Source organism: Aquarana catesbeiana, linkage group LG07 (genome assembly GCF_042186555.1).
Source record: "Aquarana catesbeiana isolate 2022-GZ linkage group LG07, ASM4218655v1, whole genome shotgun sequence".
NCBI classification, from domain to species: Eukaryota; Metazoa; Chordata; class Amphibia; order Anura; family Ranidae; genus Aquarana; species Aquarana catesbeiana.
In genome coordinates, this window is record NC_133330.1 from 111,757,435 (window position 1) to 111,782,287 (window position 24,853).

Below are 24,853 nucleotides of genomic sequence, written 5' to 3' on the forward strand. Positions count from 1 at the left end.
TATTAGTTAAAAAAGTTTCAAAAATCCAAAAGATTTCGTTCCACTTCACAATTGTGTCCCACTTGTTGGTGATTCTTCACAAAAAATAAAAATTTTATATCTTTATGTTTGAAGCCTGAAATGTGGCAAAAGGTTGAAAAGTTCAAGGGGGCCGAATACTTTCGCAAGAAACTGTAAATCTACACGTTGATCATATCACCCCCCCCCTCCCAACCCCTTTTCTCAAGAGAATAAATTCAGTTCCTCTAATATTTCCTCATAGCTGAGCTCCTCCATGTCTCTTATCGGTTTGGTTGCCCTTTCTCTGCAACCTTTAGTTGCCAATATCGTTTTTGTGAACTGGTGCCCAAAACTGAACTGATTACAGTGCCTTGCAAAAGTATTCACCCCCCCCCCCCCCCCTTTGCATTTTTCATGTTTTGCTGCCTCACAACAAAAGTTGCCCCACAACTTTAAAGATGTTTTTTTTTTTTTTTTTTTATTGTGAAGCAAACAAATAGGACAATATAACAGAAAAAGTCAATGTGCATAACTATTCACCCCCCTAAAGTCAATACTTTGTAGAGCCATCTTTTGTGGCTATCACAGCTCCAAGTCACTTTGGATAAGTCTCTATGAGCTTGCCACATCTTACCACTGGGATTTTTGCCCATTCCTCCTCGTAAAACTGCTCCAACTCCTTCAAGTTGGATGGATTGCGCTTGTGAACAGCAATCTTTAAGTCTGACCACAGATTTTCTATTGGATTGAGGTCTGGGCTTTGACTAGGCCATTCCAACCCATTTACAGGTTTCCCCTTAAACCAGTGGTCATCAACCCTGTCCTCAGGACCCACTAACAGGCCTGGTTTGCAAGATAACTGAAATACATATCATAGGTGATAGCATTTGCTGCTCAGTGATTGCAGTATTCTAATCTGCATCTCCCTAAGGCAATACATAAAACCTGGCCTGTTAGTGGGCCCTGAGGACAGGGTTGATGACTACTGCTTTAAACCACTCAAGTGTTGCTTTAGCAGTGTGTTTGGGGTCATTGTCCTGCTGGATGGTGAACCTCTATCCTAGCCTCAAATCACACACAGAGTGGTACAGGTTTTGCTCAAGAATATCCCTGTGTTTAGAACCATCCATCTTTCCCTCAACACTAAGGAGTTTCCCAGTCCCGGCTGCTGAAAAACATACCCACAGCATGATGCTGCCACCACCATGTTTCACTGTGGGGATGGTGTTCTTTGGGTGAAGTGATGTGTTGGGTTTGCGCCAGACAGTGTTTTCTTTGATGGACAAAAAGTTCAATTTTAGTCTCATCAGACCAGAGCACCTTCCTCCATACATTTTGGGAGTGTCCCATATGCCTTTTCTGCAAACTCAAAAAGTGCTATTTTGTTTTTTGCTGAAAGTAATGGCATTCTTCTGCTACCACTTATTGTCGTCCTATGTACAGATACTCCAGTCTCTGCAGCTCCTCCAGGGTTACCTTAGGTTTCTGTGCTGCCTCTCTGATTAATGCCTCCTTTGCCCGGTCCGTGAGTTTTGCTGTGCGGCCGTCTCTTGGCAGGTTTGCTGTTGTGCCATGTTCTTTCCATTTGGTTATGATAGATTGGATGGTGCTCCTAGGGATCATCAAAGATTTGGATATTTTTTTTATAACCTTACCCTGACTTGTACTTCTCAACAACATTGTCCCTTACTTGTTTGGAAAGTTCCTTGGTCTTCATGGAAGTGTTTAATTAGTGGTGCCTCTTGCTTAGGTGTTGCAGCCTCTGGGGCCTTTCAAAAAAAGGTGTGTATATGTAATGACAGATCATGTGACACTTAGATTGCACACAGGTGGACATCATTTCACGAATTATGTGACTTCTGAAGGTAATTGGTTGCACCAGAGCTTTTTATGGGCTTCATAACAAAGGGGGTGAATACATGCCAATTATCAGTTTATTTCTGAAAAATTGTTTATAATAAATATATATATATAATTTTTTTTTACTTCACCAACTTACACTATTGTGTTCTGATCCATCATATGTAATTTAGATTAAAAAAAACATTGAACTAAAGGCTGTAATGTAGGTAAAAAGCCAAGGGGGGTCAATACTTTTGCAAGGCACTGTATATTCCAGATGAGGTCTTACTAATGATTTGTACAGGGGCAGAATTATACCTCTCTCTGGAGTCCACACCTCGCTTAATACAAGAAAGGATTTTGCTTGCTTTGGAAACCGCTGCTTGGCTATGCTTGCCATTATTAAGCTTATGATGTACTAGAACATCCAGATCCTTCTCCACCATTGATTCCCCATAGTATGTATGATGCATGCATATTCTTAGCCCCCAAGTGCATAAATTAACATTTATCAACCTGAAACCTCATTTGCCACATAGTTGCCCAATTAAACAGTGCATTGAGGTCAGCTTGTAAGTAGGAGACATTCTGGAAGAATGCTATTCCAATGTATAGCTTTGTGTCGTGTGCAAAGACTGAAATTGGAAAAAATGGAATTGCGCTAAAAACTGACATGCATATAAATAAATAGCCAATTCAGCAATAAATCCCTGGATGCATATCAAACGAGGTGTAAGCATTTCAAAGTGTCATAACCCCAAACAGTATAAGATAATTGATGTTAGAACAATTGAAAATAATAAAAATAACTAGAAAATGCATTTCCTGGGGAAAATGCGTGGGAATGCTGAATAGCTGAATTGCTAAAACGGCCCCCATCAAAACTGCCCCCATCATACTGCCATCAAAACTGCCCCATCAAAATTGTCCCCATCAAAACTGCCCCATCATATTGCCACCATCAAAACTGCCCCCATCATATTGCCATCAAAACTGACCCATCAGAATTGCCCCATCATATTGCCACCATCAAAACTGCCCCATCAAAACTGCCCCACCATATTGCCACCTTTAAAACTGCTCCATTAAAATTGTCCCCATCAAAACTGCCCCATCATATTGCCACCATCAAAACTGCCCCATCATATTGCCACCATCAAAACTGCCCCATCATATTGCCACCATCAAAACTGCCCCATCATATTGCCACCATTAAAACTACCCCCATCATATTGCCATCAAAACTGCCCCATCATATTGCCACCATCAAAACTGCCCCATCACAATTGCCCCATCAAAACTGCCCCATCACAATTGCCCCATCACAATTGCCCCATCAAAACTGCCCCATCATATTGCCACCATCAAAACTGCCCCATCATATTGCCACCATCAAAACTGCCCCATCATATTGCCACCATCAAAACTGCCCCATCATATTGCCACCATCAAAACTGCCCCATCAGAATTGTCCCATCAGAATTGTCCCATCAAAACTGTCCCATCAAAACTGCCCCATCAGAATTGTCCCATCAAAACTGCCCCCATCAAAACTGCCCCATCATATTTCCACCATCAAAACTGCCCCTATCATATTGCCATCAAAACTACCCCATCAGAATTGCCCCATCAAAACTGCCCCATCATATTGCCACCCTCAAAACTGCCCCATCAGAATTGCCCCATCAAAACTGCCCCATCATATTCCTCTATTATAAATCAGTACATGGTGTGTCTGTCCCCTCCCTCGGGCTCTGTAATCAGAGCTGAGATGCTCCAGCCACCTCCCCCCCCTGTGTATAACAGAAGCTTTGGTAACCATGGCAACAAGTGTTAACAAGAAGTTACGCAGAGCCAAAAAAAGTACGGAATAATAAATAAAATTAAAAATAAATAAAATCGAACAATAGTGGGACTGCTAAAGCAGTCCCACTAATAAAATCGAATAACAATAGTGGGACTGCTAAAGCAGTCAAACTAATAAAAATAAATAAAATTGAATAATAGTGGGACTGCTAAAGCAGTCCCACTAAAAATAAATAAGATCGAACAACAATAGTGGGACTGCTATAAATATAAATATAAAAATAAATATAAACGTGAGTCCACACACAAATGACTAGATCACCCACGTGGTAAATAAATACAATAATGTGAAAAAGTCCATTAATGCTTGGTGTAAAGATAGTGCTTGATGCACCACCAAGAGTGAAAAATGACCGCTTACCAGAGACTCACGATCCCCCACTACAGAAGATCAGAGAAAGCCTGAATAAGAATCATTCCTCCGGACCATATCTGATGAGCCAAGGTCTTTAGGGCGTAATGACATAACCAGAACGTAGCCCCCGGAGCATAGGTGTTTCAAAATGGCTACTCTTTAAAGTGGGGTTCCACTCAAATTTTTAACTTAATCTTACCACCTTCAGTTAATTGCATAGATGTTCAAATGCCGCACGAAAATTTTTTTAATTGCTGTAATTACCTTTATATTGTACTTTATTGTGGCACTTCCTGTCTCTCCTCCCATGGGAGAAGGCGTGTTTATTGCCTTTCCCCGTCGCCGCACTGTCTCCTGGGAGCTTAGTGTCAGGCTTCCCAAGATTCAGTGTGGGAACAATGATCATGCGTGTGAAAAAGCTGTGAATGAACAGCATTCACCGCATCCAGGAAATCAATGCTTGTGGGCTTCACATGCCCACAAGCAAGATGGAAACAGCCAGCATCACATTTTTAAAGTTATTCTTCAGTACGAAAACAGACAGAGGCGGAAATATTACACCCAAACTGAGTATTATTTTGGGATTAGCAAAGTGTCTCAATGACCTAAAAAAAAGATTGGTCGCCGGACTCCCACTTTAACAGCACTGCTGTTATAGGTACTAGTAACTCAAACCAACAGATCTTCCAGGCCCACGGTCTTGGGTGCACACAACTTTAGGCTCCTTAAAGCTTCAAGCCCCTCAATGCACACAGCATCTATCCTCACACAGAGACACTCACTAGCAGCCACTGCTCCAACTCCACCTTCCTAGGCTGAAGACTGAAATTGTTCTTTTAATCCTAGACCCTATATATCATTTATAAATACCTTAAAAAAAAAAAAGCAAGGTTCCCAACACTTTGGGATACACCACTAATAACCTTAGACCATTCAGAGCATGAAGCATTAGACACTCCGTTTCTTCCCTTCCTGTCCCTCTAAGACGTTAAACTAACAGGTCTATAGTTACTTGGCAAAGACTTTGACTCTTTTTTAACCACCTCAGCTCCAGGTTTTACGCCCTTCATGACCAGACCATATTTTGCTATTTAGCACTGCTCTAGTTTACAGTGCCTTGATAAATTTATCATATCAGATTAAATTTTCTATATTTTGTCATGTTGCAACCAAAAATGTAAATGTATTTTATTAGGATTTTATGTGATGCACCAACAAAACATGGCACATAATAGTGAAGGGGAAGGAAAACAATAAATGGTTTTCAAATATTTTTACAAATAAATATCTGAAAAGTATGGCGTGCATTTTTATTCAGCCCCGAGTCAATACTTTTTGTTACCACCTTTCGCTGCAATTACAGCTGCAAGTCTTTTTGGGTAAGTCTCTACCAGCTTGACACATCTAGAGAGTGAAATTTTTGCCCATTGTTTGCAAAATAGCTCAAGCTCTGTCAGATCGGATCGAGAGCATTTGTGAACAGCAATTTCTACAAGTTTTGCCATAGATTCTCTCCGCCGAACCTCCGCCCCAGTCTCAAGTCTTTGACAGACTAACCGGTTTTCTTCTTCCCCGTACACACGGTCGGATTTTCTGACAGAAAATGTTCGATGGGAGCTTGTTGTTGGAAATTCCGACCATGTGTAGGCTCCATCGGAATTTCCGTCACACAAAATTTGAGATCTGGATCTCAAATTTTCCGACAACAAAATCCGTTGTCGTAAATTCCGATCGTGTGTACAGAATTCCAACGCACAAAGTTCCACGCATGCTCGCAATCAAGCAGAAGAGCCGCACTGGCTATTGAACTTAATTTTTCTCGGCTCGTCGTAGTTGTGCGTCACCGCGTTCTTGACGTTCGGAATTTTCGACAAGATTTGTGTGTATGCAAGACAAATTTGAGCCAACATACGTCGGAAAAAAATCCATGGATTTTGTTGTCGGAATGTCCGATCATGTGTACAGGGCATTAGACTGCCCTGTTTTTGGCTCCATCTTCCCATCAACTCTGACCAGCTTCCCTGTCCCTGCTGAAAAAAAGCATCCCCGCAACATGATGCTGCCACCACCATGTTTCACAGTGGGGTGTGTTTAGGGTGATGTACAGTGTTAGTTTCCCGCCACACATTGCGTTTTGCTTTTGGGTCAAAGTTTAATTTTGGTCTCATCTGACCAGAGCACCATCTTCCATATGTTTGCTGTGTCTCCCACGTGGCATCTCTCAAACTGCAAATGGGACTTCTTATGACTTTCTTTCAACAATGGCTTTCTTCTTGCAACTCTTCCATAAAGGCCAGATTTGTGGAGTGCACAACTAATAGTTGTCCTGTGGACAGATTCTCCCACCTGATTTGTGGATCTCTGCAGCTCCTACAGAGTTATTACGGGCCTCTTGGCTGCCTCTCTGATTAACCACTTCAGCCCCGGAAGGATTTACCCCTTTAATGACCAGGCCTTTTTTTTGCAATACGGCACTGCGTTGCTTTAACTGACAATTGCGCAGTCGTGCGAGGTTGTACCCAAACAAAATCGAGGTCCTTTTTTTTTTCCCCAAAAATAGAGCTTTCTTTTGGTGGTATCTGATCACCTCTGTGGTTTTTGTTTATTGTGCTATAAACAAAGAGCGACAATTTTGGGTAAAAAAAAATTTTTTTGTTAACTTTTTGCTATAATACACACATTTTATATATATATATATATATATATATATATATATATATATATATATATATATATATATATATATATATATATATATATATATATATATAGCGGCGATTTGCTATTTTTAGCAGGACTGCGACATTGCGGCAGACAGAACGGACACTTTTTTGGAAACATTGACATTTATACAGCGATCGGTGCTATAAATGGCCACTGATTACTGTGTAAATGTCACTGGCAGGGCAAGGGTTAACACTAGGGGGTGATCAAAGGGTTTAAATGTGTTCCCTAGGTGTGTTTTAACTGTAGGGGGCATGGGCTGCCAGGGACATGACAGAGGTCACTGTTCCCGATCACTGGAAACAGTAGATTCCTGTCATGTCGCCTGTCAGAGCGGGGAAAACGCCTTGTTTACAAAGGCAGTTTTCCCATTCTGCCTCTAATAGGCGCTCACGGGTCACCGGCGGACAGAGTCCGCCCGACCCGCAGGCACACTAGAGCCACCAGCGACACGCATACAGCTACGTTGACTGGTCGGTACGCGATTAATGCTCTCCTTGCCCGGCCTGTCAGTTTAGGTGGACGCCCATATCTTGGTAGGTTTGCTACCAATGAATGATGGATTGAAAAGTGCTCCGTGAGATGTTCAAAGCTTGGGATATTTTTTTTTTTTTTTATAACCTAACCCTGCTTTAAACTTCTCTACAACTTTATCCCTGACCTGTCTGGTGTGTTCCTTGGCCTTCATGATGCGGCTTGTTCACTATGGTTCTGTAACAAACCTCTGAGGGCTTGACAGAACAGTTGTATTTATACTGTGATTAAATTACACACAAGTGGACTCTATCTACTAATTAGGTGACTTTTGAAGGCAATTTTAGTTAGGGGTATCAGAGTAAAGGGGGCTGAATACAAATTAACGCCACACTTTTCAGATATTTGTAAAAAAAAAAAAATTGGAAAACCATTTATCATTTCCCATCCACTTCACAATTATGTGCCACTTTGTGTTGGTCCAACACATAAAATCCCAATAAAGTAAATTTTTGTTTTTGGTTGTAACATGACAAAATGTGAAAACTTTCAAAGGAGTATGAATACTTTTTCAATGCACTTTAACTGGTAATTGCGCGGTCACACAACGCTGTACCCAAACAAAAAAAGTGTATATCTTTTTTCACATAAACATAGCTTTTTTTGGTAGTATAGTATTTAATAAAAAAGACAGAACATTAAAAAAAAAAAAAATGTACTTATGTACTTTCTGCTACAAAACATATTAAAAAAAAATCCAATTTCTTAAAAATTTTTAGACCAAAAAACATGTTACATGTCTTTGGTGAAAAAAAGACCAATAAGTTTATATTTATTGGTTTGCATAAAAGTTATAGCATCCACAAACTATGGTATATAATGGAAATTTTTTACACTAGGTCCATAAAGACATGGATGAGGGAGTTTGGGGTGGAAGAACTTGACTGGACTGCACAGAGTCCTGACCTCAACCCGATAGAACACCTTTGGGATGAATTAGAGCAAAGACTGCAAGCCAGGCCTTCTCGTCCACATCATTGCCTGACCTCACAAAAGCGCTTCTGGAAGTATAGTCAAACATTCCCATAAACACACTTCTAAACCTTGTGGGCAGCCTTTCCAGAAGAGTTGAAGCTCTTACAGCTGCAAAGGGTGAGCCAACTCAATACTGAACCCTACGGACTAAGACTAGGGTGCCATTAAAGTTAATATGCGTGTAAAGGCAGGCGTTCTACCTTAGCACTGTGTTTTGCTGTAGATGCCTTAAAGGATTCTATACAGCAAGTCTCTCGTCTGGCTCTCCTGTCTGTACACATGCACAGACTTGTGTGGCTTAAGAACTGGTCAGCCTCTGCGACTGAGAGGCTAATACCAACTGGACAAAGGAGAGCGTCCACTAATAAAATGTGACTCACCTTCTCCTCAGGTCCAATCAGTATACCTGTAGTGAAATGTGAGTATAACCTTCTGCCAATAAAAACATGCAATCTCGCCCAAATCTCGCGGAAACCAGGAAGTGTGCAAGACGCACGTGGAGGTTGCCTAGGTGATTGCAGTGCAGACATGCCCATGTTGTTGCGGGCTTCTCTGACACTGCGTCATGGTTGCTTAGTGACCTGCAAGTACCGCCCACATGTGAGCGATGTCAGGCGTCACATGGGGTAGGAACCGGGTGTCACGTGACGGCCGCGCGAACACGTGGTTTGCGTTCGCGGGCTTTCCGGACATGGCGTGCATGGTTGCTAGGCAACCTCCACGTGCGTCTTGCACACTTCCTGGTTTTGGCGTCACATGCGGGAGTTCCGCTCAGTTCCCGGGCTTCCAGCATGTGGACGCCCATTCGGAATCCTACCAATCCTAATAGATTTGGGCGAGATTGCATGTTTTTATTGGCAGAAGGTTACACTCACATTTCACTACAGGTATACTGATTGGACCTGAGGAGAAGGTGAGTCACATTTTATTAGTGGACGCTCTCCTTTGTCCAATAGGATTCATCATTGCTCAATTGTTTACAGCCCATTGGTCTTGTATTATGTTTGATTGCATACATTATTTTATGAATTTGGGCAGTGTCATGAGGGTCCCATATGCCCCTGTTGAAGATCTTTAGATCGAAACGCGTAGGGCGGTTTTATATACCCTGTACACTGCCTTTTTACTCGTGATCACGTTTTATGTATTGCGGTTTTTTTAGTAATAAAATACCCTGAGTTACACTATGTGGAAGCATCCCTCTTTTTTCCACATGTTCCGGTGAATTGAGAAATTACTTTCTTTTGGAACCAATCCTATCCTGTTCCAGTGGACCGAGAGGGACATCCCGGCCTGGCAGAGGCTCCACCCTTCCCTACATCATTCCACACTTTTGCCCTTGGTGGCAAAAAGCTTTATTGATTCTATGCTCACGGCAGTAGAATCCAACATTTCCGGTAAGCGTATTCCATCTATCCGTTAATCTTGATGACACCTGAGCTGACCGTTGAGAAGCAGAAAGAACTGCCACACGGATCACATAAATTCACTGTGGACTGTTTTTGCTTTGACAACAAGTCACTATTGGGACACTATGTTTATGTGCACAGAGATAATTTGCATATGTGTTTTTTAGCGCTACAATTTATTTAATTTCTGTTCACATTTTTGTCATATGGTTTGTAGCAGTTTACTACTTTTTTTTCTGGGTAGCGCATAAATCATCCCCCTTTTTCTAATACCAACTGGACATCTTCTGGCCCAGATTCCTCAGAAGCAGACTCATCTGCCAGGCCCTCCACAGAATCCTTGGCATTTAGCTCTACCCCTTCCTCAACCCATTCCTGCTCCAAATTAGGAGGCTCAGGGGAAGGGAATTTGTCACACTTCTTGCCACCCTGCAGGATGGAGGCAATCATGCCAGCAATCCTGTGCTCTAACCCGGCTAGGGCTGAGGACAGTTAATCCCTGGTTATAAAGAGTGAAGTAGCAGCTTTGACTGTAGGCACAATACCAGACAGGCGCAGCAGCTCAGATTGCCCAGAAGCCCCTGGGGTCTCAGGGGATACAACACTAAGGTTTCGACTAGGCTCCTGAGGAGCTACTGACGACAAAGGTGTGCCCTTTCCTGTAGTGTTTGCCCCACTCCTTTTTTTAAGACATTGCAAGCCACAAAAAGGGAGTACCTGGGTTTAGTATTTTAGCCCAGAAGGGAGACCCTTTAATAGGGCTTAAGCCCTTATACAACAATCCTGCTAAGCTCTTTAGCTTGCCAACCAAGGAGGATTGAACTGCTGAAAGCTAAAGGTTTTCAGACCCTGCTCTGTGTTCAACAGCGGTCCCCTGGAAGAGCTAAATGTCAGCCACTCAGCTTAATAAGATGGCTGTGCATCGGGACACTCTGCGCCTGCACGCGGTCGCGGTCACGGTCCCGTGTGCATGCACGCAACAAATTTTTGTGCGTGGACTATCCACAAAAGATAAGACAGCAAAAGACAACAAGAAAGCTTACTCCTTCCAACAGTTAGCCCAAAACTCCCCCCTGCGGTCACTGCCACACAGGTGTCCAGCCTTAGCTGCATTGACAGATTGTTACACACATGGGGCACCCCACAATAAGTAAACAAGGGGGAGATTTTACTTATCCGTCCAGGCGCAAGGCAACCTTATAAACTAAGAGCCAAATCTTCACCCATCACAGCAGGTTCCTGTCACTTGAGGACCTTCAAGAACTAGGTCCACTCCCTTGGATCTGTACAGCACCTTGCAGGAATGCCTTAGCTCTGTGGTGTCCAGGATTCCACTACGCAGGGTCTAGCACCCGGAGGTCGCATTACAGGCAAAGCCTTGCAGAATCCTTGCGTCTTCTTTGCAAGGCTCAGGTACCATCTATCTTAGCCTTTAAGCTTGTTTCAAATAGGTTCAAATCAGTCAATCGCTTGATTCATTTTAGAACCATGCTGGGACTTCAAGACCTGGCGCCTGAGAGAGCGCAAACAAACATGCCCATCCACCTTGCAGACACTGGTAAAAAAACTGAAGTACTTCCTGTATGGGAGGGGGTTATATAGGGGATCACTTCCTGTCTAAAAGACCTTTAGTCTACCAGTGTCCATTCACCTGGAGATGAAGTACAACCCCGTAAGTAAGGAATAGCCTCACTCTGTGTCCCGTGATGTATGATAAAGAAAACAAATCCCCACTTGTGTACTCGTGATAAGTACATTAGCAATTAAACCAATTTTGCAATAAACATTTGAAAAACGGATTATATGAAAGAATGAATAAATACATTATTATTATTATATAGGATTTATATAGCACCAACAGTTTACGCAGCACTTTACAACATGAGATACATAAACACGTGTCATACATAAATCAGTTACCTGTTTACAATTAGAGGAGGTCTAGTGCTAGAATTGTCGCCCTCGCTCTAACGTTCGTGGCAATACCTCACGTGTGGTTTAAATACATTTAACATACAAAGTTAATTTCTGTGCGCGAGCACGGAAGAATAAGGGGGCGTTTTAAATTTTTTTTTTTTTTTTTTTTTTTTTTTTTTTTACACAGCCCCTTTAAAAATAATTTCTCACCATTTCCAATTCCAGAAAAGAGTCCAGCTCATCTCCAATTACATCACAGTCAGTAAAATAATGGTTGGCTGCGGGAGCCATGGTAGGGGCCAGTGAAGGGAGATGTGCAGCAGCTCCTAAACTGTTATTGGGACAGTTAATTCCAAGGGATGATGGGAACAATTCTGATTCTGAAGGAAAATCTACAGAAATAAATTTCAACAGAGACAAAAATTATAAGAACTCAAAAAACATTTATAAAAACAAGTCAATATAGGCTATAGGTTACGCTACCCATTTTACATTTAACGTACAAGGTAGGAGGTTTTTTACTTTAATGGAGGCTGGGGAAGAAAGCACAAAGCGCCACTCTAAGTGCAGTAAATCAGAACAATTTAGGCAAAGGATGCATATATACTCACAAGAATATGTAAAAAATAGGCATGTCAAAAGAGGAAGAAAAGCCGTCCAAGGAAGGAGTTCTTCAGGGGCAGAGCATGGATGCCTTGGAGCGGGTTGCGCTGGTGGATGCCGGTGTTTCCTGGTCCTCTGTCACACAGGATGCCGGGGGATGACTTCACTTCCGGTTGGACGGAATGTCATTAAGCAGGCGACGCGTTTGCGGAGCATGCGCTCCTTCAGGCCTGGTAGGGGCTATTTTGGTTGAGGGCTTATATGCTATGCTACCAGAACTCCTGGATCCTAGTGACTATACAGCTTGGGGTGGAACAAAAGTGACTAGGAATTATACCTCATGCATGAGGGTAGGGGGGTTTGGGAGGAGAAAACACAGACATGGCATAATAATCATGAATATGTATATAAAAATAAAAATAGAAAACATTAAGCAGAAAACAGGCAGAGATGAATATTGCTGCAGGACTAAATGTGCTTGAGCATGGGGAACAATAAGGAAATTGTGGAAGTGGACATGACAATCGCATAGTATAAGAAGGATATTAGGTACAAAATAGGGGTAAAATGGCGTTACCTTTATACTGAAAGGCGACAGACCCAGATCGCTTGTTAGGTGATGTGTGCCTCTAATGTGACTATGAAAATATGAATAAAAAAGTGATACTCCAATATCAAAGATACAGATATAACAACACAAATAAAAATAAGAAAAAGCCAGTCCCACTGTGTATAAAAAAAATAAAAGAACAGTCCAAAGAGTTAAATCACTAGTGCTAAATCCAAAAAATATGCATCTGCATTGAGAAATCAATCAAAACAAAGTATTTTGTGATTGTTAATCTTGTAAACACAGGAAAAATCCAGGTGACTTTTGGTGCTCCCCCTCCTGGGTCCCCACTCACCAGCTCAAATAACCCCTACAGGGGTATCTCGCATAGAGGACAGGCTTGATGTACAGATGATATTTCCAGAGATAGATCATGCAGCCAGGCTCCTCCCCAACCTTTCCATCCAGTATCCAGCTCCTATGGACCCCCCCAGGGATATCTCGCATCTAGATTGAACCGAGTGTGCAGATAATCTCTCCAGGGGCAGATCAGCCAGCTAGACTCCTCTCCTATTACTTTCTCCGATATCCAGTACAGGTAAAATTTTCATTTTCATTTCATTTCCCCACTGGTGAGTGGGGACCGAAGAGGGGGAGCACCAAAAGTCAACTGGATTTTTCCTGTGTTTACAGTCACCAAGCACTTAAATCACAAAAAACTTTGTTTTGATTGATTTCTTGATGCATATTTTTTGGATTCAGCACTAGTGATTTAACTCTTTGGACTGGTCTTTTATTATTTATTTTTTATACACATTGGGACTGGCTTTTTCTTATTTTTATTCGTATTGTTATATCTGTATCTATGATATTGGAGTATCACGTTCTCTGAATCACTTTTTTATTATTATATCTTTTTATAATATCACAGCTCATACTAATTAGCTATTATAGCGAGGATTTGCACTATTGGTATATGCAAATTTAATAGTCACATTAGAGGCACACATCACCTAACAGGCGACCTGGGTCTGTCGCCTTTCAGTATATAGGTAGTGCCATTTAACCCCTATTTTGTACCTATTATTATTCTAGTCCCCTGTTGGGGACCTAGCAGGGTAGGCTGCACACCTATTTTCCTCTGGCCCAAGCGCAGATTCTTTATTCTATTCAGTATAAGGACAATCAAATGGTATAAAGATAATATAAAAATTGTAAAAATACATGATAGTGTCTTTGGCATGAAATGGGACACTGAATGCGATAGTAAGGAGGCCATGAATGAAAATAATAATAATAAAAATGGAAAATAATGATGAAAACTGAAATATCTCTCTCTCTAGCTAGAGATATATATATATATATATATATATATATATAGCGATATCTATATAGATATATAGCTATCTATATAGAAATATTTCAGTTTTCATCATTATTTTCAATTTTTATTATTTTCATTCATGGTCTCCTTCTTACTATCACATTCAGTGTCCCATTTCATGCCAAAGGTACTATCATGTATTTTTACAATTTTTATAACATTTGATCGTCCTTCTTATACTATCCGATTGTCATGTCCACTTCCACGATTTCATTGTGGAAGTGGACATGCCTATTATTTACATACCCTTGTGACTATATATGCATCCTTTGCCTAAATAAATTGTTCTGATTTACTGCACTTAGGTTGGCGCTTTGTGCTTTCTTCCCCAGCCTCCACAGAGTATTGCTTCTAATCTCCACTGGGCTGCCTTCAAGTATCATATCACAGACTTTATGGACTGTACATAGTCATTTATCTTGCAAACATTTTTTATCATTGCCTCTTATATACCAAAGGTGTGTGATAGTCAAGTGGACGCCCACCAAGGTTGATGCAAACTTCTTTCCTTACTGTAATACATTCTATCTGTGAAGAAAAAAATCTTCTGTGTTCTGCTCCCCCCCCCAACCCCCCCAAATACTTACCAAAGCCCAAGATCTTGATCCAGCGCCGTGCCTGAGAGCATCACTGCTCCCCTCTCCCCTCATTGGCTCTGAGACAGCAGCAGGAGCCATTGGCTCCTGCTGCTGTCAATCACAGCCAGTGAGGAGAAAAGAGGGCGGAGCTGAGCGGCACCATGTGTGTCAATGAACGCACACAGCATGGCTCAGGATCAAGCCTGCACAAGTGCAGTGGCTTGTTATGGGGGCATTATAAAAACGGGGGAGGAGGAGCCAGGTGCTCCAGCCGGGAACCTTAGAAGAGGAGGATCAGGGCTGTTTTGTGCAAAACCACAAAGTATGACATGTTTGTTATTTAAAAAAAAATAAAAAATACTCATACACTTTAAAGCAGACCTTTACCCCCCAACATGAAAGTTCCCAAGGATGAATTTTTATTTTTATTTTTTTTGTTTTTGGGGGGGGGGGGGGTTGTTGGAGGAAGGGGGAGTTCTTGTTCTGGTGGCACTCACTCCCACTTTCCTCGCCTTGGCGAGGATGACGTTGCCCGACCGCAGCCTTTACTGAATACCATCACACATCAGCAAGTTTTTTTTTAGGCTGCTCTCCAAAGGAGTAACTGCCATAGTTTGGCAGAAGTCTTATGTAGACCATTATTACTCTTTGGAGAGCAGCCTAAAAAAAAAAAAAAAAAAATTAGTTCCCATACACCAGACCCAAGACTTAGCTAGAACAGGTAGAAACAAAACAACGATTCTGCCCCCAATACCCATATCCCCCTAAAAGTAGTGCTAAAGGCTCACATTTTTTCATTTTGGATAGAGTAAGGAAGAGTTTTAACCCGTCAGTTTTTTTTGTTTTTATTTATGGCCACCTTTTTCCCATTAGGGAGATTATTCCAAAGTAAGGGAACTCCTGGTTGTCATCAGAGCTAATGTCTCCACTGAAAGATTTCCCCTTTATTTCTGTTGGAAAGTTTTCCTTCTATTCTTAGTCTGGTGACAACCCAAAATGTATGTTTTTCTTTCACTTTAGATGAAAACAGAACAAATAGAGAGAGTTAATCTCCCTAACAGGGACACAGACAGCAATAAAAAAAATGGACAGGTGTTCTAATCCATCTCCATTGTATAAAAAAAAAATTGCCTTTTGTTTGCACTACAACAGATGACTAACCAACTAATACCATTTAGGCCAGTTGACATTTAGACAGCTAAATATATGAAGGTTGTGATATTACAATGCTAGCATCACAATGTCTGTTTATTTTATAGTGCAAGGACTGGGTCCTGCATTTAATACCTTATAATACAACTTTTAGACCTTAAAACAAAATTAAAAATGTAAATGGCATTTTCTTTCCTTGGTACAGGTTACTCAATTTTTCTCAGTGCCTTTCAGCTAGTGTAATCTAGGATTTAAAAAAAAAAAAAGACAAAAACACACCAATATTGCTGCTGTGCTTAACATTACTGTAGATTATGCAGATACTGCAAATAAAGTAAACTTGCCTGTATAAATGTCATCAACAGTTCCCATACTGTTAGAAGCCTAAAATAATGAAAAAAAAAGCAAGGATATCATTATGATACAATTAGATCAATATAATTTATGCACAATTAATAATTTTGTAATAGAAATAACAAAGAAGAGGGTAAAGATAGGCTGACACTAAGGTATATTACGAGATTAGAGGTAGATTCACACTGCAAACTTTAGCAGATAAGGCAACGCTGCATTCAATACCATCATGTACTAGAAGAAAAAATTCCCATGTGCATGACAGGGTGTTCAAAGTGAACAAAATCTTGCCTTATTAATCAATACTGTGAAAAGTGTACAGCTTCTGTCCCTTTAGTAAACTGACCCCACATCGTGAGAGCGCTATGGCAAATTGTGCTGTGCAGAGTGGAAAAATGTGGACATACTGCATTTTTCCACAGCGCACCAAATGGCAAAACATGTCACCCCACTGCAGGACAATGCACTCTGTGCACTTCAAATAATTCCCACAGAAAAAAAATGACCTTGCATCGATGTTACCAGCTCCTTGTGATGTCACCGATGCAGCATGCACCAGTCGGTGACGTCACAAGGAGGTGGTGCCACCAGGTGACGTCATAAGGGGGTGGTGCCACAAGGGGGTGGTGCCACCAGGAGACTTTACAAGGGGGTGGTGCCACCAGGCGACATCACCAGGTGGCTCCACCCCATACCTATATAAGAACTGCCAGGCATTCGGCGGTTTGCCTTTGTTGATGCCGGAGCGTTTTTTTTTTTGTTTTTTCTTTTTGGTGGGTCCGGTAGTGGCGACATGATTGACGATGGATCTACATCAGGGGACACTTTTTATTTTTAATAAAGGAATTGTCAAATATGTTATTACTTTTTGACAATTTTTTGGTGAATGGATAGGGGTATTATGTACCCTATACTCATTCACATGGGGGGGGGGGGTTGGGATCTTGGGGCCTCCAGATCCCGATAAGCCCCCTACAATCACAGCCCAGGGATGTGGGGATGAGGCCCTTGTCCCCATCAACATGGAGACACTGTGCTTTGGGCACTCCCCCCATGTTGAGGGCATGTGGCCTGGTATGGTTCAGGGGGCTCGCTCCCCCCTCCTTTCCTGGCCTGCCAGACTGCGTGCTTGGATAAGGATCTAGTATGGATTTTGGGGGGATCCCACGCTGGGTTTTTTTTTGGGGGGCTCTTTTTTCACTTTTTTTTTTTTTATTGCCGGCAATGTTTTTCTTAGTTTTTTATTCAGCTGTCAGCGGGGAAGTCCATTGACAGCTGATGATGCATAGGTTGTTAAGGACGCCGTGGCCGGCCCAGCTCTTTAATAACCAGCTGTTCACTGCTCCCTGATTCGGCAAAGTTTTGCCCAATTATGGCTTAGAATGTATTGCGCAGCATGCAGGGCGTTGGGCGGGGCGAACGCCCGCCCACCGCCATTTAGGTGCTCGCCGAACGGGCGAACATGCGATGTATGGGCCAAACTTTTGTTCAGCCCGAACCATTCACACAACTCCAGTATATGGCAGAGAGGGATTCTGGAGGCCACCAGCATGGCTGGCGCGCTCTTCATGCCGCCTTGATGGCGGACATAGGTCACTGCCGGTGAATTGTCCAAATTAATTCTGACTGGGTGTCCACGAAGCAGCTTTGTCTACTGATCTAGACCTAGCCTGATCACTCGAAGTTCCAGGACACTGATAGGGCATCCTCCGGCGTCCAGCATCCTTTAGCTAATCTTAAAGCAGCATCCCCCACCCCACCACCCCCTTCCCCAGCTGGACAGGTTAGCATCTGCAGTTACAGTGGAGACGGAAAGTATTCAGACCCCCTTAAATTTTTCACTCTGTTATATTGCAGTCATTTGCTAAAATCATTTAAGTTCATTTTTTTTCTTCATTAATGTACATACAGCACCCCATATTGACAGAAAAACACAGAATTGTTGACATTTTTGTAGACTTATTAAAAAAGAAAAACTGAAATATCACATGGTCCTAAGTATTCAGACCCTTTGCTGTGACACTCATATTTAACTCAGGTGCTGTCCATTACTTCTGATCATCCTTGAGATGGTTCTACACCTTCATTTGAGTCCAGCTGTGTTTGATTATACTGATTGGACTGGATTAGGAAAGCCACACACCTGTCTATATAAGACCATACAGCTCACAGTGCATGTCAGAGCAAATGAGAATCATAAGGTCAAAAGGAACTGCCTGAAGAGCTCAGAGACAGAATTGTGGCAAGGCACAGATCTGGCCAAGATTACAAAAAAATGTCTGCTGCACTTACGGTTCCTAAGCGCACAGTGGCCTCCATAATCCTTAAATGGAAGACGTTTGGGACGACCAGAACCCTTCTTAGAGCTGGCCGTCCAGCCAAACTGAGCTATCGGGGGAGAAGAGCCTTGGTGAGAGAGGTAAAGAAGAAACCAAAGATCACTGTGGCTGAGCTCCAGAGATGCAGTCGGGAGATGGGAGAAAGTCGTAGAAAGTCAACCATCACTGCAGCCCTCCACCAGATGGGGCTTTATGGCAGAGTGGCCAGACAGAAGCCTTTCCTCAGTGCAAGACACATGAAAGCCCGCATGGAGTTTGCTAAAAAAAAAACACCTGAAGGACTCCAAGATGGTGAGAAATAAGATTCTTTGGTCTGATGAGACCAAGATAGAACTTTTTGGCTTTAATTCTAAGCGGTATGTGTGGAGAAAACCAGGCACTGCTCATCACCTGTCCAATACAGTCCCAACAGTGAAGCATGGTGGTGGCAGCATCATGCTGTGGGGGTGTTTTTCAGCTGCAGGGACAGGACAACTGGTTGCAATCGAGGGAAAGATGAATGCGGCCAAGTACAGGGATATCCTGGATGAAAACCTTCCCCAGAGTGCTCAAGACCTCAGACTGGGCCGAAGGTTTACCTTCCAAGACAATGACCCTAAGCACACAGCTAAAATAACAAAAGGAGTGGCTTCACAACAACTCGACTGTTCTTGAATGGCCCAGCCAGAGCCCTCACAATTGAGCATCTCTGGAGAGACCTAAAAATGGCTGTCCACCAACGTTTACCATCCCATCTGACAGAACTGGAGAGGATCTGCACGGCAAGGAGGAATGGCAGAGGATCCTCTAATCCAGGTGTGAAAAACTTGTTGCATCTTTCGCAAAAAGACTCATGGCTGTATTAGATCAAAAGGGTGCTTCTACTAAATACTGAGCAAAGGGTCTGAATACTTAGGACCATGTGATATTTCAGTTTTTCTTTTTTAATAAATCTGCAAAAATGTCAACAATTCTGTGTTTTTCTGTCAATATGGGGTGCTGTGTGTACATTAATGAGGGAAAAAAATGAACAAATGATTTTAGCAAATGGTTGCAATATAACAGAGTGAAAAATTTAAGGGGGTCTGAATACTTTCCATCCCCACTGTACTACTATCTTATGCAGCAGGAGAAACAACTTCCCAGCCAAAAGTGAGCAAGCCACCAGACCCTGGTCCTGGCCTTCTGGTCCAGCTGAATCCGATTGTCCAAGGACAGTGGGGACTTTTTCCACTTCAACAAGATTTCTTTCTAAAGACCCCTCGTGTGGAACTGACTCAAAAGGTGGACATCATGAGACCCAGAACCTGCTTGCAGGATCACAGGAAAGCCTGCCTGTGGAGCAGAGAAGGGGTTTATACCAGCTAGGACTGCCTATAGACAATGCTGAGCACTTTGTCGGCCTAGTGTCCTACTCCTATAGGTACAAAACATATTAGAGCGCACACATTCAAGAATGACATGCAAGGCTAGTTAAAAACACCTGAACATATTCAAAAAAATACGGAGGTTTGGTCACACTATATGGTCATATAGTGCTAAGCCCACTTACTGCGACAAAGTACCCCAAATTAGTGGGTCCTACCCTAGTAATAGAATGGAAGATCCTTGCATGAAATGTCGTTCTTTAATGTGTGCGCTGTAATATGTTTTCTACTGTTTGTTGGTCTTATAGCAGCACCATCTTGAATCTAAACGCATTTTAGGGTGTGCCCCCCAAATATGTTTTTGTATATTGTAAAAGACCCTGACCAGGTTTTTTGGGCTGGGAGCACCCCGCCCCCTCTTCATTACCTCTTATTTAGTGGCCACCAGTGCATAGGAGGAATCCCCTTCAGTTCTCCCACATAGAGGAGTTCAGCTCCCATGGTTGAGACACAGGATCTTTCATTCTATTACTAGGGTAGGACCCACTAATTCGGGGTACTTTGTTGTAGTAAGTGGGCTTAGCACTATATGACCATATAGTGTGACCAACACCCCGTATTTTTATGAATATATTCAGGTGTTCTTAACTAGCCTTGCATTAAATGTCATTCTTGAATGTGTGCGCTGTAATATGTTTTGTACTGTTTGTTAGTCTTATAGCAGCACCATCTTGAATCTAAACGCATTTTGGGGTGTACCCCCCAAATATGTTTTTGTCTACTCCTGTAGGTGGCACTATAAACCCTACAGTTAAGATTAAGAAGAGCTGTGACCGTCAATGAACACAAGGAGGGAAAAAAAACAAAAACAAAAAAAACATCTCTACGATACATACACATCTTCTTATAATATGCGGACTCTTCATTCTGTGAGTAAATTGCCTGTAGATTCTGCCAAAAATCCAGTGACCTTCAAAAATCCTGCAGAGAGCTGTCAATTCTGCCTGTGCTGCACTAAAACCCCAAGCAGTGTTGTCAACTTTGCTCCAGTTTATCTTTTACCAAATATTATATTGAAAGGAAAACAATGTGGCACATACATGGATAGGATCAAAAACATACCGTACCAAGTAAGTTGTGGGACGGCCAAAAGACAAATAGAACAGACCCACGCAGGGGTTGATTAGAGCATACAAAACCAGTTGTACACATGCAACTTAAAGGTAAATAAAACATGGAGAGCCTGATAAACAGAAATATCAGGCATGAGGTGTAGGAAAACCTACAGCTATGTCCCAGTGTGGTCAGCCAAAGGTCACATACAATAGATGTTGATAAACAGGCCCAACAGATTAGCTAACAATCAAGTACTGTAAACAGGGGCCTGGTGGCTTACCCAGCAAAGTTTCATTGCAAGACAACACAAAAAGCATGGTTTCCTATGAGGACAGTTAAATGAGAAAAAGTATTCACTGTATGCAGTACTTTTTCTTCAGCATAGCAGGTTGCAACACAAACCACATAACACGGCTGTAACTGAGAGAACTGTATTGAAAGGTCACTTACAACATTTCATTAAAGTTGTATGACTGTGTCCCTAACGCACACCAGTTGTCTAGATTCAGCACAGCTCCCTGGTGTAAATCCACATTTAAAGACTGGAAAGCTGGAATATATTACATTTTGTTCTTGGGTTTAGATACACTTTATGTCAACCTGCTATGGGTGAAGCCTTAAAGACCAACTTTAACTCTTAGGCCCCTTTCACACAGGGTGGATCCGATCAGCGGACTCCACTAGCTCAGCGGGGGATCGCTCCGTTGATCCCCGCTGAGCAAGCGGATGACAGGTCCGTCTCTGCTCACTGTGCAGGGACAGACTTGTCAGAGCCCCCCTGTTCTCTATGGGAAGATCGGATGAAAACGGACAGCATGTCTGTTTTCATCTGATCGGATGGACGTATGACGAACGTATCGCCATCCGTCTGTTTTCAGAGGATCTTGTCCGATCGGATGGCGGGTGTCAGCGGACACATCTCTGCTGACATCCGCCAGCCCATACAAGTCAATGGGTGGCCCGCTCAGATCTGCTGAAAAACGGACAGGGGGATCTTTGCAGGCCGATCGCATGAAAGGGGCCTTAGACTTGTCATTCCCAAACAAGATACACTATACTAAGACTATAGCAAATATAACAAAAATGGGATGGAGTCAAATAAGGGCAAATAATAAAGGACTAGAAATGAAAGCTAGCTTGTGCAAAAAAGCAAGACAGATTTTTTATTTTGTTTATAAATACAAAAAAAAAAAAAAAAAAAAAAAAGAAAAGAAAAAAAAAGAAAAAGTAACCATAAAAAGTACCATTACCTTGCTGTCTGCAGACACAGATATTCCATTGGTGAGCAAGCCAAATTTCTCAAGTTCTTGCTGTAAGAATAACAGGAAAAATGTTTAAGTAGAACTTTACTTTTGATATTTAAAATATTAGGCGATACAGTTCTTCGGCATAGGACGGAGCATTTCCATGTCTGTTCTGCGAAGAAGAAAGAAAGAAAGAAAGAAAGAAAGAAAGAAAGAAAGAAAGAAAGAAAGAAAGAAAGAAAGAAAGAAAGAAAGAAAGAAAGAAAGAAAGAAAGAAAGAAAGAAAGAAAGAAAGAAAGAAAGAAAGAAAGAAAGAAAGAAAGAAAGAAAGAAAGAAAGAAAGAAAAGGAAAGAAGACATTGGTCATGCAGCCCTTTTAGCATTAATGGTCAGGGAAGATCTATATACTAAAGAAGATAGAACAAAGAACAGAAGCAAGATAACTTTCATGCATGAAAAAATATACGATTCAATAGCAAGAAAGTAAAATGATCTCACAAGCAATGAAGGAGTGGAGCATTTACATTACATGTGTCCTATGAAAAAAAATATGACAGCACTCTGTGGCCAATGGAAAGGCCGTGGGGGAAGGGAAGCCCATCCTGGATTCTCTGCAGAATGCCAGTCCCGCCAGATGGTGGCAAGGATAGCCAGCATCTTCCGCATTCTTGTGGCTTGGGGCAATAAAACGTAAAAAAGGTGACAGTAATGGCAAATCACTACCAGGAGGAGACAAGCCCAACCTTACTAAAGCATAGCGAATGGACAGTGGTATACAAATGCAGAGTACTACTGACAATATCTAACAGGACTTCTGGATGGGAGTAAGAAAAAGCCTAAAATGTTATTTAACCCAATTGTTAAAAATTAAAACATAGCCATAGCCACACATTTTATCTGGTTTGGCAATGTATGTTGATATCAGCTATTTCCATCTATCAAAGAAACATTTCATTACTTAATTATACAAACTTTACTGAAGTTGGGGGGGGTGGATTGCGGCTGGAGTAGACAGCGTGGTGTGAAAGCTCAGCTGAAAATCCGTGCATTTCTCCTGACTTAGCCATCCTGTCTCGACCAAACTGCTACTAACCTGCACCGGAGGGATCCCCACACCATCCCCGATCCAGCGGTACCACATTCTCCGTGATCCGGTAGCAGACATGTCCCGCAAAGGAGGAACAGTCTCTCTGCCAGCAACAGAGCATGGCTGACAAGATGGCGCCCAGTCCCAGCGCTCAGCCAAAGAGGCGGCCTTTAAGATGTTTGGCGGTGCTCTGGGAAAGGGTAGCCTGCCCAAAACACCCTCCCTTCTTCTGGATTCCACCGGGCAGGACTCCCTAACAGAGACACAAGAGAATGCATGTCCTGAGGACCCAGCACATACCTCCTCACGGGACGCAGCGAATACACTAGCCCCTGATAATAATGCCAGGGCTCTGGCAGACCAGGAGCTCCCTGCCTCTGAACCAACCCTTAGGGATATTTTTGCAGCAATTACATCGTGCAATGTGTCTATTACTACACTAATTACTGAGATTAAAAGGGTGAAACTGGAGCTGAATCTAGTTAGACAAGATATGCAGAAACTGCGCGACCGCACTGCAGCCCTGGAAGACAGAGTGAGCAATGTGGAGGATGTTATACCACTGCAGAGAGAAGTTCGCCATATGCAAATCGATTATCACCGGCCCGTTTAGAGGACATGGAGAACAGGCAGAGACGCAATAATGTCCGTGCGGTGGGCATACCAGAGAGGGCAGAAGGGAAAAATCCTGTGGCATTCATTGAAAACTTTACTAAAGTGGCAGCGATCACTAGCAGTTTCTCTATGTAGCCACCATAATGACTGTGCAACACAGGTCTGTCTGGGAGGGGTGGGGGGCAGGGATGATTTGCTGTCTATGTGAATTTTGGGTAAATAGAATATATCTATCTATATATCTATATCTCTCACAAAAGTGGAGTACAACCCTGACATTTTTGTAAATATTTTATCTTTTCACGTGACAACACTGAAGAAATGACACTTTGCTGCTGTGTAAAGCAGCCAGTGTACAGCTTGGATTACAGTATAAATTTGCTGTCCCCTCAAAATACCTCACATAGCCATTAATGTCTAAACCGCTGGCAGCAAAAGTGAGTACACCACTAAGTGAAAATGTCCAAATCGGGCCCAAAGTGTCAATATTTTGTGTGGCCACCATTATTTTCCAGCACTGCCTTAACCCTCTTGGGCATGGCGTTCACCAGAGCTTCACAGGTTGCTACTGGAGTCCTCTTCCACTCCTCCATGAGGACATCACAGAACTGGTGGATGTTAGAGACCTTGCCCTCCTCCACCTTCCATTTGAGGATGCCCTACAGATGCTCACAAGGTTTAGGTCTGGAGACATGCTTGGCCGGTCCATCACCTTTACCCCTCAGCTTCTTTAGCAAGGCAGTGGTAGTCTTGGAGGTGTGTTTGGGGTCGTTATGTTGGAATACTGCCCTGCGGCCCAGTCTCCGAAAGGGGGGGGGGATCATGCTCTGCTTCAGTATGTCACAGTACATGTTGGCATCCAG

At 42.4% G+C, this 24,853-nt stretch overlaps 1 protein-coding gene across 4 annotated transcripts in view; it reads right to left on the reverse strand.

Moving 5' to 3' along the window:
* Nucleotides 1-24,853, reverse strand: part of ZC3H7B (zinc finger CCCH-type containing 7B) — a 560,902-nt gene that overhangs the window by 395,282 nt on the left and 140,767 nt on the right. For all 4 annotated transcript variants that reach the window (XM_073592637.1, XM_073592638.1, XM_073592636.1 and 1 more), the window contains 3 exons: nucleotides 22,295-22,354; nucleotides 16,234-16,273; nucleotides 11,833-12,014 (listed from right to left, as the gene is read on the reverse strand). In XM_073592637.1, coding sequence (XP_073448738.1) covers nucleotides 11,833-12,014; nucleotides 16,234-16,273; nucleotides 22,295-22,354 — 282 coding nt within the window. The remainder of the gene's footprint in view (nucleotides 1-11,832; nucleotides 12,015-16,233; nucleotides 16,274-22,294; nucleotides 22,355-24,853) is intronic.